Below are 18,698 nucleotides of genomic sequence, written 5' to 3'. Positions count from 1 at the left end.
AAGCACCTTAATGTCACATGAGAAGATCCTGAAGTTTTAATCTGCCATGACAGTAGAAAGCACAAAGAATTACAACAGAGAAGCATTTCCCAACCTGTGTTTGGAGCAAGATATTAATGGATGTATGGGGGAGGGTTGCTCTGGTCAAATAAGTTTGTTAAACCTTGGCTACTCTATGTCTCCCACCCACCACTGGAGAATGGCAATAGACTATGTCCATCAACTTAGCATCTCCCACATTTACTTGACCATGATGCCCTTTTCCTCCCCACCCGGAGTACTTATTGTAAATAAGTATCTTTCAGTTTGGAAAAATAAAGTTCAAATCATTCTTAAATCAAAAACTTAATATCTCCCCCTTTACAGCCTCAGAGTCAGATCCCAGACTTCTGTTGAAAAAAAAATTAAAACACTTCCAAGCAGCCAACAGTGTCCACCTGCAAAAGCCTTCTGCATTGGAATCTGCCTGTGCATCACTGATACATCAACCCCCAAATCAAACTAGCAGCTTCCCACAAAATCCAAGAAGAGTCTTAAACATTTGCATGCCAGGAGCACAATTCAAAGGTACTGCAACTGGAGCCTGATGACTGTCCCTGTGGGCACTCTTATGTCACAGCATTTAGCCATTGGCTGCACCATCTACTTTAGGCTCGAGTTCGACCACCAAATGGTTCATTCACATGGCCTCTTAAGCAGACATGTCCAGAGCATACTGCCCCACATCTCACTTCAGCCGCACTGTCCTGGATCATTTTTATACACTGGAGCTACTCATGATGTAAGTGAGGCAGAGATACCAAAGGAATGGTGGCCTGGCTCTTCAGGAGGACATAATCATACTCTTTATAATAGATAAAGAGAAGGAAAACTGAATGGACTCACCATTCACAACCAGAGATACCACGTGGCTCTGTTTCTCCTTTGAAATGGGATTGGTAAGGATGACAGTGTAATTTCCTGTATCTTTTTCACTCACTTCCATAATGGTCAGTACGTGCCCCACTTTAATTGTGTGATTGGACTCAATGGGTCTTCCATTTTTATACCTGTGGGGAAAAACAAATCCCAGAAATGAGTCCGATCTAAGGATCTGCTTTCACGTGGAACAAGGCTTTGCATTTATTTCCAGTCGTTACCATTTTATTTCTGGAGGAGGGTAACCAAGGCACTTCACAGGGACTCTGACACGGTCTCCCACGGTGGCTTCCACCAAAGATTCCATGCCACTACCGAAAGCAACAAAAGGTTTTTCTGGAAGAAAATAAAAATCATTTTTCTCATAAATGGCAACTTCTTATAAATGGCCATTTGGTTTAGTTTTTCATTTCAAGTGAAGAGTCAAAGACCTTGGGGGTCTGAGTCACTGCTGTTCAGAGAGTCCCCATCTCACCCTTCTACAGGTCCCACCCCAGGTTCTCCCTCACCTGTGGTCTCTACGTTAGCTTTTCTCTCTCCCCAGTCTGCGCCACAAGTCTACCGAGCACTCAGATCTCACTCAATTCAAGCATTTGCTTCTCTGTGAAGCTTTCCCTACGTCCCCCAGGGGACCTTGGGTCCTCCTTCTCCTCTGCTCCCATGACACCCTATACATACCTCCCATGTGCCCCAGGACTCAGTCCTCCGACCTCTTCTCTTTACCAACACCTTCCTCTTGTCAATTACACATTCCTCCTAAATCTATATCTCCTGCCCCTGACTTCCCTGGGTTCTAGGTTAATATATTAAAGTCTCCACTTGGATGTTTAGTGGGCACCTCCAAATGAAGCCACCCAACCCTGTGTCCCCAAATCCTACTCCTCTTCCTATCTTCCCTGTCTCGGTTAAGAAAACTACCGTTCACTCAGTTGCTCACACTAAAAACGCAAAGGTCATCTTCCATTCTTTTTCTCTTATACCCCGCAGCCAGGGAATCGACAGGCAAACCCTATTGGCTCTATCTTCAAAAATACATCCAGAATCAGGTCACTTCTGACCACCTCCACTTCTACCACCCTTGTCTAAGCCACCCACCATCTCTCACCCAGATGACTGCAATTAGCCTTCTAACTAGTCTCTCTACTTCTGCCCTTACTTCCCTAAAGTATTTCACATTAAAATAACCCACATAGTGAGCCTATAAAAAACATAAGCCAGAGCATGTCTCTCTCTGCTCAAAACCCGTCTATGCATTCCCATATTATAAAATCCAACCCTTTATGAAGGCCTATAAGTTGGATGCCATACAAATTATCATCTAAACTGAGACGTTTATGTGAGTGAAAGAGAATAAATGGGAAATTAAGTTATTTTCTCAAAGCCCCACAGAAAGTAACTAAATACAGGTTTCCCCAATTGCAAGGCCCATGCTTATTCAAGGAAGCCCCTCAGCCTTGCGATCAAATGAAAATTTTAAAATGATCTTAGATAATAACCCTCTGCTTACTATAGTGATAATAATAATAGCAACAACAAGTAATACGTAGTGAGCCCTTACTACATCAGTTCATCTCATCTTTAAAGTTGGGATTTGAACCCAAGCTATGCTCTTGACCTTGAGGTCAAGTGGCCTTCCTAGCAAGAGCTCAAACACACCTTCTGAACGAGCAAAATAGGAATCACTAGCTGACCTAAATTTATTGAAATCATCTCACTTTTCAAGGCAGAGCATAATTCCAGAGGAAATCTTAGCTTACCATGGACCCTGATGAATGTGCTGTTCCTCTTGGTCATGAGCCCACTGGAAGCGGCACAGGTGTACCATCCTTGGTCACTCCGGGTTACACCATCTATAGTCAAGGTGCTCAAAAATTTCTTCATCTCACTCCCAGACTGGGTTTTTAGGTCCCGGTTTACAAGTTTCTTATGCTGATGCTGAAAAAGAGTTTAGTGAACTTCCAAAGTCCAGAATAACATTCCCTGGTAGCTTCTAGATACCCACAAAAGTCTTGGCCTTCAGTGAACACTATTTAATGCTAATAATAGATACTTCTGAACTTTTATCATCATGCTGATGACAAATACATTTGGTTTCAGGAGAAATAAATAGAATCAACCGAATCAGGCATTTTAAAACCTCACATAATGGGAATGAGATCAATATAAACTGCAGAAACACAAGGAAATATGACCACTGTTTAAGGAGAAGTCTCATGCCACCTCTTGAAAAGAAATTCCCTTAAAGGGAAAATAGATCAAGGACTTTGGAGAACAGAGAAATAATGCAACCTAGAAAGACATAATCCCCTAAAGAAAACTAATCTTCACAGCCTGGACAGAGTTCTTGGTTTTGCATCTTTTTTTTTCCATGGGTGCTGTATGTCCTACAGTTTTCTTAAAATGTGTGTGTGTGTGTGTGTGTGTGTGTGTGTGTGTGTGTGTATGTGTTAGTGTAAGTTAAGGCCCTTACATTTTATCTGGCCAAAGAGGTCCCTATCTCTCTCAAGCAAACGTCGCTGGAGCTTATTATCAAAGTATTTGGAGGTCTGGCTTTGAATTGTTAGTGTTACCTTCAAAGAAGGGTATTCCCAGTTGAAGTCAATCCCCACATTTAGTTCAGTTCTTGCCGTACAATTTAAGACAAGCTTCTCTCCAACAGACAGCTCAACTCCGTGAGGGGGGCTCAGAACCACATCATAAATCTTGTATCCTGGAGCAAGTAAATTGGAAAAACAGAAAGTGAGAGGGAAACCAAAATCTATAACTTGGCACATATTTTTTCAGACACGATGCAACTTCAAAATGTGTCACATCATTTTTCCCTGAGGGCCTCCCCAAACCTTGGTTAACTCCCAGGAAAATGGTCTACAGAGATTCACAAAGCAGCCCTAAAGGGATCTCAAAGATGTTGTAGCCCAGTGGATAGAAAAGCAGTAAAATCTGAGAAGTCAATAGTCAATGGGGTTACCAAACTTTCCATAAAATAGGTATAGTTAAAAGATTTGATGCCAAGCAATGCTCTGAACATTGAATTTTCCAAAAAAATACGCTCCCATAACAGAACTCTTATTCATCCTTGGTCTTGGTAAGGAAGGAGAAAAACCTCAGTTGCACATAGGTTTACTGGGTAGAGAAGAGCAGATGTAATGAATTGCTTAACAACAAATCTTGAAATAATATATTTCTCAATATCTCTTGTCCTCCAGAATCTTAATATAAGAAGCTAATCTTTATTGTCTGACATTAATGATACAGAAAGGAATTGTCCTCTTACCTACAACCACAACTATGTACATAATAGACTGGTAACTTTCATCATTAATTTTTGCTTCACAGAAGACCATGCCAGCATAGCTGATCATGTAGCTGGGAATAGTGAAGCCTTTCTTGCTGTCCCAGGAAATTCTGTTCCCATCAGGAACAAACCTCTTTTCTGGATACCTCTGGGTAGAAAAAGAAATATCAAATATTTAATCAAGTGCTATCCAAAAGTAAAAACCATGAACACTAAAGAATTCATCTTATTTTAAGAATACAAATTGGTTTTATTTATTGTCATTTTGACCCTTCCTAAAGTTTCCTTTAAAACTCACTGTTGACTTAATGCTATATAATGCATGTAATATATATATTTATAATATATATAATGTTATAAACAGGCTACCCATCTTAATACTAGCTTAAAATTATGAAAGGGTAAGAGATGAAGAAAGAAGATGTAACTTACTGCACAAAGTGACACATTGAGGTTTGAAATGGTCCCCAGACACGGAATCACCACAGTTTTGTTTTTGTTCTCAGTGATGTACACAACTCCATGTTGGTCGCTGACAGAAGCAATAAACGGAGATCTGTAATCTAAAAGAAAATGTAATTCCATTAGTTAATGGCATTTACTAGAAAAGTGGGTCATCTTTCAGGTTCATAAACTCTAACCAGAGAAGTAAACTATTGGGAAAGACATTTCACACTAGGCAAAGGAATCCAGAGGTAGGTCTGCTGGTAAATATCTGGCTCCAAGGTTATGTTACAGGAGGGGTGTGTGTGTGTGTGAAAAATCTGGAAGAAAACTCCCAGAATGAGACTGGCTCCTTTTGTACTGATGATCAACAAGTAGAGTGTACTTTATAGGTTCCACATTTAAGCAGATTGATCATTACAGTTTTTTCAAAGTGAAGGAGCATACGTCTTCATTTTCATATGCACTATACATCTTTCATGTACATAAATTTTAAAGTAAATTTAAAGTTAAACCTGTATAGTTTACCTACTGAGTTTTATTGATGTTAAAAAATTAATGTTCTCTCTCTTAAGGCAAATAGTGTAACTGTCATGAAAATAGGTTAATGGCTCCCAAAGACTCTTTAAAGTAAAGAAATAACTAACCATTTTTAATTCAATAATTCAAGAGAAAGTTTCATGTGAGTATTTTAAGATTGTGAAGACTAGATATAAGATTCTTTATATAATAATGTTGAATAGTTAAATTGTTTATGTTTACTGTTTAATTGCATTTAGTTTAAGATTCAGCAATCATTAATATCTTCAATGACAAAAACCTGAAAAGCCACCATGGCAAAGACTGAGAAAAAAACAAAAGAGATTTTAATGCCGTTCAAACATTGTTCGTATGATGTTAACACGCTGCTGGGAAACAACTCCTTTTCCCAGAGATAGAGTTGATGGGTATGAAGCCATGCTTGAAATCTCAGAGAGATAATGGTTCATGCCGCTCTCCCCAACACACCTGACCAAGCATTTTCAGAGCTCTTCAGGATGGTTGGTTCAAGTAAAGAAAGAGTTAATTAAACCAAAGGGGAGAAAAGCAGCTAATTCCCTACAAGAGCAGAAGTTTGATTTCCCTCCCAGCTGGAAAGCACAGAAAGGCAGCCAATCCAGCCACCACATGCCATAGCCATTATCTTACGAGAACAAGACCCACTTCCCGGCTCCATCCATTGCTGGAGGTAATGGGGTCAGAAGACTAAGGAAGTAAGGTGGGGACCAGAGAGGATATTAAAGGACCGTCCATAGGGAATACTTCAATGTTTTCTTTTCCACTGTTAAACTTCATGACCAAAATCCTGGACAGCTCACCTCCTAGAACACCAGGCTTAGACGGGAAGCAGAATTTGATGGTATACTCAAAGACAGGCAGGGTACAAATAAACAGTGCTGGGGATTGCTACTTCTTAATATTACCTACCTTTCATCTGCATGCTATGAAATATTACATAGCTTGCTTACAGAGCAAGTCTTTGGAAGCTAAATTAACCCCTTGACGTAAGACTAAAGCTATTCAGTAAATCAATTCTATTTCAGTATCCCAAAAAGAGGAAATAAACAAAAGAAACCCAAACAACCACCCATCCTCTCAAAATAAAATATTTACTGTAACTCATGAAATGAATTTTCACATGTCTCCAGGTTTCCTGACTTGGGGAGAAGGAAATAACGAGATATTATGGGAGAGGTTCATCTTGTAGTATTTCCAGACAGCCTGAAAGCAGGAAATCCTTGCAATCTTCTGAGAAAGCCTGATCTCCCAAGACTGCCAGATCAAAAGGAGCCAGAAATTCTCGAAGATCTGAGCCTTGTCTCTTTCAACTTCTGCAGAGGGGAGGAGGAGAGCACGAAATTCTACCTTGGATTGTGCTTACCCTGGGCAAAAGAAATTCTCAAATATTGTGCAATTCAGAAGTGACATACGTTATTCTGATGTGGTCCCCATTCCTCCCTTGCACTGACCATATTGCACTACTGAAATGCAAATGGAGATATGCAAGTGTGTCTCCCAAAGCTGATGAAATTCCTGTTCTGTAAAAGATGCTTCTGGAAAAAAGTCTAAGCCATCTTCACCTGCTTCAAATTCTCTGGGATATACAGAGGTATGTCAATGTATAAATAAAATGTCTAAAAAGCTCATCTTTACTGAAAAGAAAAATATTTAGTATATCTAAGCAAAATACTATACTATAGACTTATACCCACCCAAGTTATATGATTCATATCTCATTAGTTAAGTCAGGTTTTCTTAAGTTAACATAAGATTTTTGAAACACGAAGGAAAGAATAATTCAGATTATAAATGCTAAATCCATGTGACATGGAGTTTACCCTACATGGATGTTAAGTTGGCCTCCACAGTGTAAATCCCAAATTGCAAACTATAGAAAGATGGAGCATGTCATCCAAGATCTCAGACCACACAAGCAAAGGAAAGACACACTGCCCTCAGAAGGTCTTTTGAGACAGTGACTTTATTTGCACAAGTGTATGGAAATTGTATTTTATAAAGTTTAAGTGGGAAAAGAAAAGTTCCTATGAACAAAAATAGCTCCAGAGCCTTTGGCTGATTCCCTGTGCATTCTTGGGGAAATCTCCGAATCTGCTGTAGATAACCTATCTCTCCACAGAAACCTCTCTGTAATTCTCCCCTGAATCTTCCTTTTCGAGAATTTCAGGGTTTTTTTTTTTCTCAAACATCAGAAGACTTCTTATAAATCTCCATTGCCAACTGTGAACACAGATTTCCCTTAGAAACAAAGATCAGAACCAAATCAACTGGGCAATAGTGTAGCAAGGCCCAAGCTGCAGAACAAATCACTGAGTCTTGTACTCAGAGGAGGCCTTGGGAGGGAAGAATTTTGTAGATTCCTGTTGGCAGAGAGCCTTTAGAGCGAGCCTTTGTTGTCCGGATTCTTCTTTGCACCTGTTGTGTTTTGTAACTGGTAAATTAACTTGGGAAGTGAATTCCATTTAACCACTTACCTTGAACATACACATAGACGACGGAGGCCATGTCAGTGTCCCGGTAGAAGCACTTGTAGGCTCCAGTATCATTTCCGATCACTTTTGGAATGGTGAGCATCTTACAGAAGACGCTGTCACTGCAATCCGTCACCTCCACCTTTTTCTCAGAGCCGCTCTGATTGTTGGGCCAGAGCCAGTCCAAGTCCCTCTGACCCCTGAAAAATTCATTCCAAGCAAGTATTCAAGTGAAATGCCTATGAGACTGTTTCTAAGAAAATAGAAGTTTTAGTTCTCAAACTTATACAAACTCCTCAACAGACAGATTCATAGCCTTCTACCAACAATGACAGATTATACGGACAAATGACAAAAAGCCAGAGTCTCAGCTTCAGAAATCACTTATAAGGATTCCCGAGTTTTCTATTACTTATTTCATTCATCCAACATATATTTATTAAGCATGTGTTATGTGTCAAACGTTGTTGAAGACTGGGAATACAGCAGTGAACAAATCAGATAAAAATCAATGCCTTCACGGAACTTCAGTCTAGTTGGAGGAGACAGGCAGTAAAAAAGTAAGTAAACTTCAATAAAGCTGAAACTTTTAAAAAGTAAGTAAAATATATTGTATAAAAGGTGGTGATAAATACTATGAGGAAAGTCTAGAAGATGCAAAGAAATAAGTGAAGAGTTCTAGAGGGAGGGGGCTTGGTGAAGTGGGCCGTATAGATATCAGGAGGAACAGAGTTTCAGGCAGAGAGAACAGCCAGTGTCAAGGCCCTGGGGTGGGTGCCTATCTGGAGTATTTGGGGAATGGCAAGGAAGCCAGAGTAGCTAGAGAAGAATGGGCAGTCAGGAGAGTAAGAGGTGAGGTTAGGAAGGAAGGGGATGCAACTGTCTAAGGGCCTCGTAGGACCTTGGAAGGATGGCATTAAAGCACAGATTACTTTCATTGCAGCATTTCTCTACAAAGCCCCAAGGAAGACAGTCAACATCAAGAAGAATGTAACATCACTGACCCTTCTTTAAAGAACTTGAAATTTCCACGAAGTTGCAGCTACATTAATGAAGTTACTTTTAACACACTCCGTTGTTTTTCTGGGGACATAAGAGGAGTATATATAGAATCTTGGGGAATTTTAAATAACCTTTGTTGTTAAGGGTGGGTAAGAGGAAAATCTGCTGAGAAATGCATCTTGAAGTAGCAAAGCTAAGCAAACGGCACCTGTTACTATGTTTTTCCCAAGGGTTGGGTATTGGCGACCTACCCTTGATAAGGCAACTAGGGTATCCTTTACACTCGGCAAGCTAAAACAGATCTGTGTCACTGTGCTGAACACTTGGCATTCATCAAGCAGAAACAATGGCAACAAGCTCCACAAGGTTCTTTGTGGACGATCAGCACTCTTCTCAGGGGGCAAGGTCACCTCTACCCACCATCTCTGCCAAAACCACACTGGTCCCAAGAAGCCTCTGGGTCTGTCATGCATAATCACTACATTAAACCCTGAAGTCTTCTACTTTTCTTCCTGAGGTAGGGGCTGGAAAGCAAAATTTAAAAGCCTCCTCTTCTTCTCAAAGAGGCCTATTTCCCCAGTTAGCAAAAATCAAGAGCATGACTTCTTGCTAGCTGGTGAAAGAGACATGCCAGAACCTCAAGCCAGAGCATGACATGCACTCAGCAGTATTAATGACTGAATATAAAATTGCTACTACAGTCAGAATTTTACCATAAAATAAAGTTCTTGAAAAGTGCTAAACAGATGTCTAAGAGCCATTCTGAGTATAACAAATATGTCCCCAAACTTCTTTAACTCTAAAGATTTCATTTATTCATTCAATATTTATTGAATGTGTATTACATAATATATGCTAGGTGCTATACTGGTTATTAGGGTGTGTGTGTGTGTGTGTGTGTATGTGTGTGTTGGCAGAGGGTAGTAGGAAAAAAATGCCAGCAAAATTGTACAGAATTTTCCGGAGAAGACCTTCCTCATGTTTTCATTATTACATTAGTTCTTAGAAACCTCACTACTTATACACAATTACGACAACTCTATTATAATTCTGCTGTATGGAAATTATTTTTTCTTTAATAAACAATGATATTTGACACAGGAAATCTGAATCTAAAATGTATCCTTACCTGCAAGTAATTTGAAGCGTTGTGTTAGCCATAATTGTAAGTATGTCTTTTTTTATGCTGAGCCTGGGTGGATCAAGAGAAACACTAGACAAACCTAGAAACAAATTAAATAAATGAATATAATTGCCACTCAGACCCAATAGGAAACACCTTCCATAAACAATGCACACTCTATACTTTAAAAGGCCTCTTCAGCAATTCATTGTGTAAAACTTGTGAATTTACTCTTCACCATTCCCAGTAAAAGTTCACAAGCTGTGTCATAACAGGAAGAATGGGCAGATGGTCATAAACCAACACAACAGTTCTGCAATTCATTGAGCGAGGGTGGAGTTCCTGTTTTCCTGCATTGCCAACTTCAAGGTCTTACAAAAGGATATGGGACATTGAAACCAAATGAACCTTCATCTGATGATCTCACTCCCCTGGGAAAGGACCCACTGACATTTCTTATAAAACATAGGATGCACACATTCGACTAAATTGCTGATTAATGAATACTACTTAGAGAGATTTCTATATAGTTCATCCATGTACTTTGAGGGGGGTGGGAATGTCCATGACATTGTCTCATTTTCCTTTATCAATTTTCTAGTGCACTTCCTCTGGTAACTGAACTGCCAAGGTTGAAAGACTGTACATTAGAACTAGATGAGAGGAACTGAGGAAAGAAACATGTTCCCATGTCATATAACATGCATATACTTTTCCTCAGAGAACAGAACCTAAAAAGGGTAATGCAGGACTTCCCTGGTAGTCCATTGGTTAAGAATCTGCCTGCCAATGCAGGGGACATGAGTTTGATCCCTGGTCTGGGAAGATCCCACATGCCGCGGAGCAACTAAGCCCATGCACCACAACTACTTAGCCCCCGCTCTAGGGCCTGCGAGCCACCACTACTGAGCCCACATGCTTCGGCTACTGAAGCCCGTGCACCTAGAGCCCATGCTCTGCAACAAGAGAAACCATGGCATTGAGAAGCCTGTGCACCACAACGAAGAGTAGCCCCCGCTCGCCGCAACTAGAGAAAGCTTGCACACAGCTACGAAGACCCAGCGCAGTCGTAGATAAATAAATAAATAAATAAATAAATAAAAATAAGTTTAAAAAAAGGGTAATGCTAATGAATTACAACTGGGGGATCTCAACTTACTGATCAAAGCGCTGAGCTTGTCCTGACACCAAGCTTGGAACACAGGAAAAGTGTCCACCTAAATATACCATGGGACAGATTCCTTGCCATGGGTCACTCCACAGCAAGAAGACTGAGTTCTCTGCCAACTAAATGCAAAGAGCTACCAGGTGTTGAAAAAGCATCGGAGAAAGAAAAACTGTCCACCATGTTAGGGTCTTAACTCACATCTAGATCTTCAAAACACCACCTTAAAACGTGATTGATGCTGGGTAAGCACCCAAGCTTCATATGATCCTTTACTCACATCCACTAAGAACAAATGACTCTCTAGGCCTAAACTGGGATTGACATTGTTGGGCAAATAAAAGAGTATTAGCAAATATGAAAGAGTATGAATAAATAGAGTATGAGCAAATATCCAGTGTAAATATGCAGAGCATTGAATCTGTGGACCCCAACATGAACAGCTGCAGGCAGGATGAACAACTGATCACTCGTGTTCTCATACACTCACTCAGATGTGCAAAGTAGGTTGCTGTAGATGTGTTAATCAATATTAAAAAAATTTTTTTTTAACTGGAAATTACTTTATATCAATAAATCTCAGAAACTAATTGGCGTTGGAACTGCCATGAGTTTGGGGCAGTGGTTCTTAAACTTTAGCATGTGTCAGAATATGCCTAGGCCTACAAATCTGCATTTGTAGGTGACGCGGTCATACATGGTCTATGGGCCACTGTTGGATGGCTATTGGTCTGGGTGGTCATGCTAAGTTAATCAGCAGAGCACTTTTCAATATGAAGGAAATAACTGCTCCCAAAGTAGGCAAACAATAAAGCAAAGTGTTTAAAAGCAAAAGAAAAGTCTTCCAATAATGGAGTCCCATTTTGTCTAACAGAAGGAAAATGAAAATAATTCATTTGGATGAGCACAGATATCAAACTTGACTGGGAAACACTAGGTTGAGAAACATGTCAAAAACAGTAACTTAATACAATTCCCATGATGACCCAAATGAGAAAGAACCCATTATTTGGGCACATTCATGTGAGAAAAAAATGGTAGTAAAGACTAAGCTCTAATTAAGCCAAGCTCACCCCACCACAAAAATAAGAGATTCTTGAACCTCTCTTGTAAATCACTGCCACAGATTATCTCACACTCTAGACACACTTTCCAATGTTAAAAAAAAAAAAAAGGTTCTTCATTCATAGGGAGCCAAAACAACACCATACTATTCTAGAGACATGTCTCCAACAAAAAACTATTCAACAAGGCTATCAATAATGATAACTTCAAATTCATATATGTAGACCAACACTCAATTTCTTTTTGCTCCAATAAGCTTCATTCATTTTCACAGGCAAGTTTGAGTTCTGCTCTTCAGAAAGTTCTAAAGAAATAACTCTAAGAAGTACATACGCTGCTACTCAATAAAAAGCTCTTCTATGTTCAAATTCCATAGCCAAAATTAATTCATTTGTGCACTATTACCCTTCCAGCTCAAAGACAGGAAGGAAAAACAACAGTGCCTCTGTCTCTAGAATTTGATGGCATCAATTATAGCCCAATCCAATTAAGCAAGTCACACACTCCAAAAGGGTAAGCTCATCATTATATTCAGGGCAACCCGATTACGGTTACTACTGCTGTGCTATGAAACACCCCAGGCTTAAAAGCAACTCACTTCTTTGTGGGATACAGAACAAACCACAAGTTCCAGACCTTTATTCTCTCACCATAAAGGGGAAGAGAGAGGTCTTGTCAGGGACAAATGAGTGTTCCTGGTGGAGCTGGCCTGGATGAACCAAGTCATTATTCAGAAAATTCAGTAACTATAGACAGATGATCTTGTTACTGTATATGTGTGTGGGTGTCTTAAAAAAAAAAAAAAGACATGTGGTTCTTAATTTATAAGGAATTTTCGCCTGAATCATTTTACCTTTTCTTCCTTTTCCCCCCTCTCCCCTTTCTCACCCTCCGAAGAGTGGAAATCTGGAAATCAGCAAACTGGCTACAGAAAAGAGATTAGAGAGAGAAATGCGAGAGAGATGAGAAGGAGAGATAAACAGAGAAGGAAAGAGGGATGGGGGAGAGAGAGAATTTACTGCATCAAGGGCATGCGTGTTCCTAATCTTGAAGGAGAGTGAAATTTTAGACGGCAAGGAGAGTGGCGAGTGGCGCCCAATCTAGGTACCAAATCCCTCAGAGTAAGTTTTCAGAACGTGAACTTCTGACCATGTGCTTCTCCGAAAGACCAAAGCGCTTTGAAAGATGTTAAATTGTTTTACATAAGAAGGTGACTATTACTTGGAGACACTTTGGGAAGCTGTCACAGCCCCAGGTCCAAGCCCCAATTCCCCTTTCTCTCTGCGAGGAGAGCGGCGTCCTGCACCAGGAAGAAGAAAAAGTTTCCCTCTCCCTTAGACCCCACCTTATCCAGTGGGTGTGTATGTGAGTTCGAACCAAAAGGGAACAGTAGACCGGGCTCCCGGTTCGACTCCTACAGAGGCAGAGCTAAGCGTACGGTACCGTCTGCCGAGGCGGCTCGCGGCCCCCTAAGGGCTTCCTTCCCCGCGTCCTGGCTAGGATGGTGCGCGCAGCCGGACAACGTTTCACCGCCTGTTCCCGCCTGCGGGGGCATCTCCCGCCTGCGGGGGCACCTCCCGCCTGCCAGCCCCAGGTGCTTTCCCACTCCCGCCTCCTAAGAGCACGGGTGTATCGGTTCTGCAGGACACGCTCCAGCCCAGGCCCTGTCGGAGGCCAGAGTCGCGGAAATGGAACTGGGCTCAGGAGACCACCAACTCGCTGCGTAATCTTGGGCCAGTCACTGAGCTTCAGTTTCCTCTTTGGTAAATGAAAGAACACAGTGTGAAGTCACTTTCACCTCTCCAGCTCTATGACTCCGAGTTAGGTCCGGCCTCCAGGTCCTCTCCGCATCCCTATCTCTCCGCCCGTACCCGACCTCTCCGCTTTCCTTCTAGGGAGTGGGCTCCTTACCCACAGAGGCAGCCCGGGTCTCCACGCAGAGCCACAGAGCAAAGGCCAGCAGCGCCTTGCTCTCCATCCCGCACCTCGCGCCGGGCGCAGTGCCCAGAACTCGCCGGCGGTTCTCTCTCCCTGGTCCTGCTCCGCGAACAAGGCGCGGAGGTGGAATGCGCGCCGCCGCGCAGGGCTCCCGCGCTCGCAGGGCGTGGGTGCCCCGGCTTCGGCCGCGGCTGCAGGGGCGTCTGCGGGTGCCAGTAGGAGAGGGTATCCCGGCTGCCAGACAGCTCCGGGCTTTCTGTAGCGCGCAAGTGGTAACCCGCGCGGGCAGACGAAACGCAACCATACACCTCTGGCTCTCCCGGGGTCCCGGGATTCAGTGCTGGGTGGGAGCCAGAGCCGAAACTCTAGAGCGCGGGGGCGGGGCTATGCGGGGCGGGGCTTCCCTTCGCAGCCGGCCCCGCCCCTCAGCCGGGTTCTGTGAGTGGACCCGGTGCTTCCCACGCCCACCACATCTCCCCATCTCCCCACTTGCCCTGGACTGCGTCTGGCCCGGAGTGGCCCGAGGGTGAACGTCCCGGGCGCAACCGCTCCATTTCTGAAAGAAGATGTAGCCCATAACGGGTTCTGAGCCACTCCAAGTTTCAGTCGGTGGCCGCCCTCCCACCCCGAGATGTTGGGGAGCAACACGGAGTGCGGCGAGGGACACTGCGCCCTCAGGAGGAGCGCCGAAGTCTGGGGCGGCCTTGGCTCTGCGCGCCTCTGAAGTGGCTGGCGGACAGGCTGAGGATCAGCGGCAGGCTGAAGCAACGAGGCAGAAGCGGATACCGAGCAGAGGCGAATGCAGGATCGCAAACTGCGACTCCAGCCAGTATGAGTGTTTTGCTTGGCCAGCACAGCTGTAGTTTAAAAATCTGAATCTGAATGCCTGTAGTACGAATATTCACTTGCCCAGCTCTCCGAAGTTCCCACTATTTCCTCTTACACCTGACGGCTTCAATTGTTTTTAAGATACCTGCCTCGCCCCCCAGTGCATTTAAATTTGAGACCCTCCCCCTCTACCTGGCTTTCTCCAAAAACCTACCTCAGGCCTCCGGGGAGCTGGAAGTACCCAGGGCTCTGGAATATCCGGGTCTCCTTGAGAAAAGGTTTTGTCCACCGGGTTACCCGACCAGGAGTCCGTCGCTTGACGCTTCCCGGGCATTTTCAGAGCAGAGCTTCCAGCCAAGCTCCCCTTAGGCCGCGGGGAAGGAGGCCCGCAGCAGCGGGCTTCCCTGGAGACGCAATGAAGCAAAGCCCAGACCCTGTCTCACTCTGACAATGAGACAATGAGTTACTGCCCAGACCCTGGGCACCCAGAACACTCTGTACCAAACCTCCCAACTCTCTCAGCAGGTGTAGATTCCTTGTGGCTCTGTAGACTCTCTTGTTTCCTTTCTAACCACATTTGTTCTTCTTTTCTCTCCATCTGTCCGCACACCTGGGAAGTGACAGACGTCCCCTAACTTCATTAAATGCGATCTTCCAGATCCCTCCGTCTCTTACTTCACAGGTGCTTTTAAATGACAACTTAAAGGACCATCCTTCAGGGAGATGAAGAGGTAGAAATATTTTATTTCTACATCTAGTCCAAACTCCTCCTCCTGAAATACACATTAATGTAAAGTGTTTCTTCTCTTCTGCTATTTTTTTATATGTACTGTATTTACTCTTCTACTTTGCCGGGGTGACAGTTGAAATGCTTTAACTCTGAAATATAATGAGTGCATTATGCTTAAAAAATCTTTTTAATATGAAAAGGTTTAGAATGAAAAGTTCTTCCTTCGGCAGAGGGAGGCATTTTTACCTTTCCTTTTTTCCCAAGCAAATTCTATGCACATATAGGTATACGTATATCATGCTCCTCCTTCCACAAAGGGTACCCTTGGTATAAATACTGCTTGAGTGTTGGCTTTTTTCACTTAAAAATATAACTTGGAGGTCATTCTACATCAAGCTTTAGGGCTCCATCTTGTTCTTTTTCATAGTGGCATGGTGTTGCACTGTATAGATGCACTAATATTTAATCTAGGAGGTATTTGTCAGGGCCAGGGGTATACTTAAAAGAAACTCCTCTCTTCCTGCAAGTAAACTTAGCAAGGAAAACAGGATGGGCTCTGGCAAAGTTGGATAAGGGGGAGGGAGATGGAACCTGGTTTGGAGCAGGCAGTTTTTCTCCGTCTCCATCTCCAAACAATTCTTCTCTCTCAGCTTTATTTACAATTCATGACACTTCCTCTTCCACGTCTCACTTAAGAAGATAGTGTCTCCTCTGAATGCAAACCAGAACCTGCAGGCCCATGGTAATAGCCCCCTTTAGAAGTCTTGGAGGAAATGATGCGTCTTTGATGGCCACAAGACCAGAATTTGGCAGGGTCTCAATGAAATCAGTCTACCACATTCCCTCCCACACAGCACTAAGAAGTGCCTTGTGTTCATGAAAAATGACAAAGTCTGGTGGGGTTTTTTTGTTTTCTTTCTCTTTTTTTTTTTTTTTTAAGTCTGTTCCATGTGCAACACCCCCCCCCCCCCCATTATCTGGCACTGCTGCAAAGGAGTGATTTGTGAGTTAATCAGACAGTACAGGTAAGATCACCACCTATCAAAGTAGGCAAGTGTGTACAGTGCCCCGTAAATGGTATTCAGACACCTTTGGGGGTGAAGCAGCCAAGAGTGGTGCTAAGTACACAGGGGCCACACCGGCTGGGCTTGCCTCCCAGGTCTACCGCCTTACTATCCACATGATCTTGACCAACTTACTGGTTGTGTATCTATGAAACACAAAAGATGATAATAATACCTTCTCCCTAGGGTTTTTGCAGGAATTGAATGAGTTACTGCACATAAAGCCTGACCTAACACCTAATAAGCACAAGCACCTAGCACATAGTAAGCACGCAATGCACAGTGGGAAGCATTGTGCAAAGATTAATTATACTATCTCCTTCATGTTGCTAAGATCTGAATGGTAAATAAGGCTGATTTCTTCAACAACAGTTTCCGGTCCTACTACATGCTAGATATTACAGGAGAGACTAGGGTTACAGTGGTGAACGTGAGCAGAAATGAGCAGTCCTCACAATAGCTCCACCCAGGGCAAATTTAACTTAATCACAGAGTGCTCTGTATCTCCAGCTGTTTCATCGGGCTTTGTGCACAAAGAATATAAATTGCTCATATCATCAAAGCATACTGCATAAATTAAACTCCACAGTGCCAACTTCTGTTCCATCGCCACCAGTATTTTGGACTTCATATCTTAAAAAAGTAGATACGAAGGCTAGCAAAAGGTTAATAACTGCGGAAGTTGGATGATGAGTACATAAAGGGTTCATTTTACTATTCTCTCTACAGTTACACATTTAAAATTTTCCATGATTAAAAAAACCTGTTTTAAGTAACTATAATCAAAGTGCTGGCCGGTTTTGTATAATACCATTGACTTTTCCATAGTCGGTCTTGACATTACCTCTGGGAAATGGTTGAAGCAGGGAGGCAGGTGGATGGGAACTTGCACTTTTTACTTCATGTATTTCTACAACATTTTGTCAAAATGAGAAAGTGTAACTTTTACAAATAAAATATATAAATCAAATTTCAACTCTCCCTTCTAGTGGCTGTTATAGTTTTCAAATATTGCCATTTGTTGATTACGTATTTGCATGTCACTTTCTCCTGTTTATTTCACTTAATTTGTTTCCAATATTTGTTTATGCTCTAACTTACCAGAGCCCTGACTACCTTGCCAGATGTTGGCTGGATTTCATAGCCCATAGTACTCATGACTATCATGCGCTGGGAGATCCTGAGCACCCTTTATCTCTCATTATCCACCTTCCTTACACACCTATGTGTATTTTTCTGTGTGACTTTTTGTGTGTGTGTGTGTGTGTGTGAGACTTATTTTTAACTTAAACTTAAAACATATTTGTATGTTCAAGGAAAAGAAGGTTTTGTCACCACAAAGCCAGGCTTGCCTTGGATGTTTCTATCAGTGTTTGGCTTCATTCATCAAGTCTTACATTCTAATAAAGATAAAACAAACTTCCCATTCTTTTGGTGAAACAGAACTTCATTACTTGCCACCTGCACAGGAAAAATCTCAGTTACTATAAATATGCATGCCTATGTGCCCTCCCCAAACTCACCCATATAGTTGCTTGCTATATCTCACAAGGATAAATATAACAATTTTTAAAAGTGGAAAGTATGCAGGGAATTTAAGTAACCAACTGAAAATCCACATAACACCAGAGAAGGATGTTAGAAAATAATAAAAGTAGCCAACACCCACTGAGCACATTCTGTGAGCAGGTACTGTTCTGAATGCTTTGCTGCATCCTTTGCTTCATCCTTGCAACATCCCATGAAGGCAGCAAGCACTGTTAGCAATTCTCAGTGAAGAAGAAGAGTGAAGACAAGGAATTGCTTACCCTTAAGTAAATGCTCCTTTGCCTTCCTAAAAGTCTTGCAAAAAAGAAAAGAAAAAGTTGTTTTATCTCTTTGCAAACAATCAATGCATAGTTTTCTTACCATTAGTTAATGATTGGTTAAAAATCAAAACACTCTTTGCTTTTTTTTTATGATAATAATAAGAATAAGTCGATTTTTGGAGCACTTATTATATGCCAGGTATTTTCTTTCGCTTAACTTATTGTAATGTTTACAATAACTCAGTGAAGATACTATAATTATTTTCATATGGGGGTGGGGGGTGAGATT

At 42.1% G+C, this 18,698-nt stretch overlaps 1 protein-coding gene across 9 annotated transcripts in view; it reads right to left on the bottom strand.

Moving 5' to 3' along the window:
- Positions 1-18,477, bottom strand: part of KDR (kinase insert domain receptor) — a 101,695-nt gene extending 83,218 nt beyond the window's left edge. For 3 of the 9 annotated variants that reach the window (XR_014243984.1, XM_082390062.1, XM_082390061.1), the window contains exons 1-9: positions 13,953-14,338; positions 9,818-9,911; positions 7,690-7,886; positions 4,646-4,776; positions 4,193-4,361; positions 3,489-3,628; positions 2,676-2,853; positions 1,140-1,254; positions 886-1,049 (exon numbers count right to left, since the gene is read on the bottom strand). Coding sequence is in view for 8 of the 9 variants with exons in the window: in XM_082390062.1 (XP_082246188.1) it covers positions 886-1,049; positions 1,140-1,254; positions 2,676-2,853; positions 3,489-3,628; positions 4,193-4,361; positions 4,646-4,776; positions 7,690-7,886; positions 9,818-9,911; positions 13,953-14,283 (1,519 nt within the window). In the remaining variant the exon portion in view is untranslated. Of the gene's footprint in view, positions 1-885; positions 1,050-1,139; positions 1,255-2,675; positions 2,854-3,488; positions 3,629-4,192; positions 4,362-4,645; positions 4,777-7,689; positions 7,887-9,817; positions 9,912-13,952; positions 14,340-15,021; positions 15,263-18,270 lie in introns of those variants that run through there. The other 6 variants (XM_082390065.1, XM_082390063.1, XM_082390067.1 and 3 more) reach the window with 4 other exon arrangements.
- Between the last annotated feature and the right edge of the window lie 221 nt (positions 18,478-18,698).

Source organism: Balaenoptera borealis (assembly GCF_965194805.1).
Source record: "Balaenoptera borealis genome assembly, chromosome: 4".
Lineage (NCBI taxonomy): Eukaryota > Metazoa > Chordata > Mammalia > Artiodactyla > Balaenopteridae > Balaenoptera > Balaenoptera borealis.
This window is presented reverse-complemented; position numbering and strand designations above follow the sequence as displayed.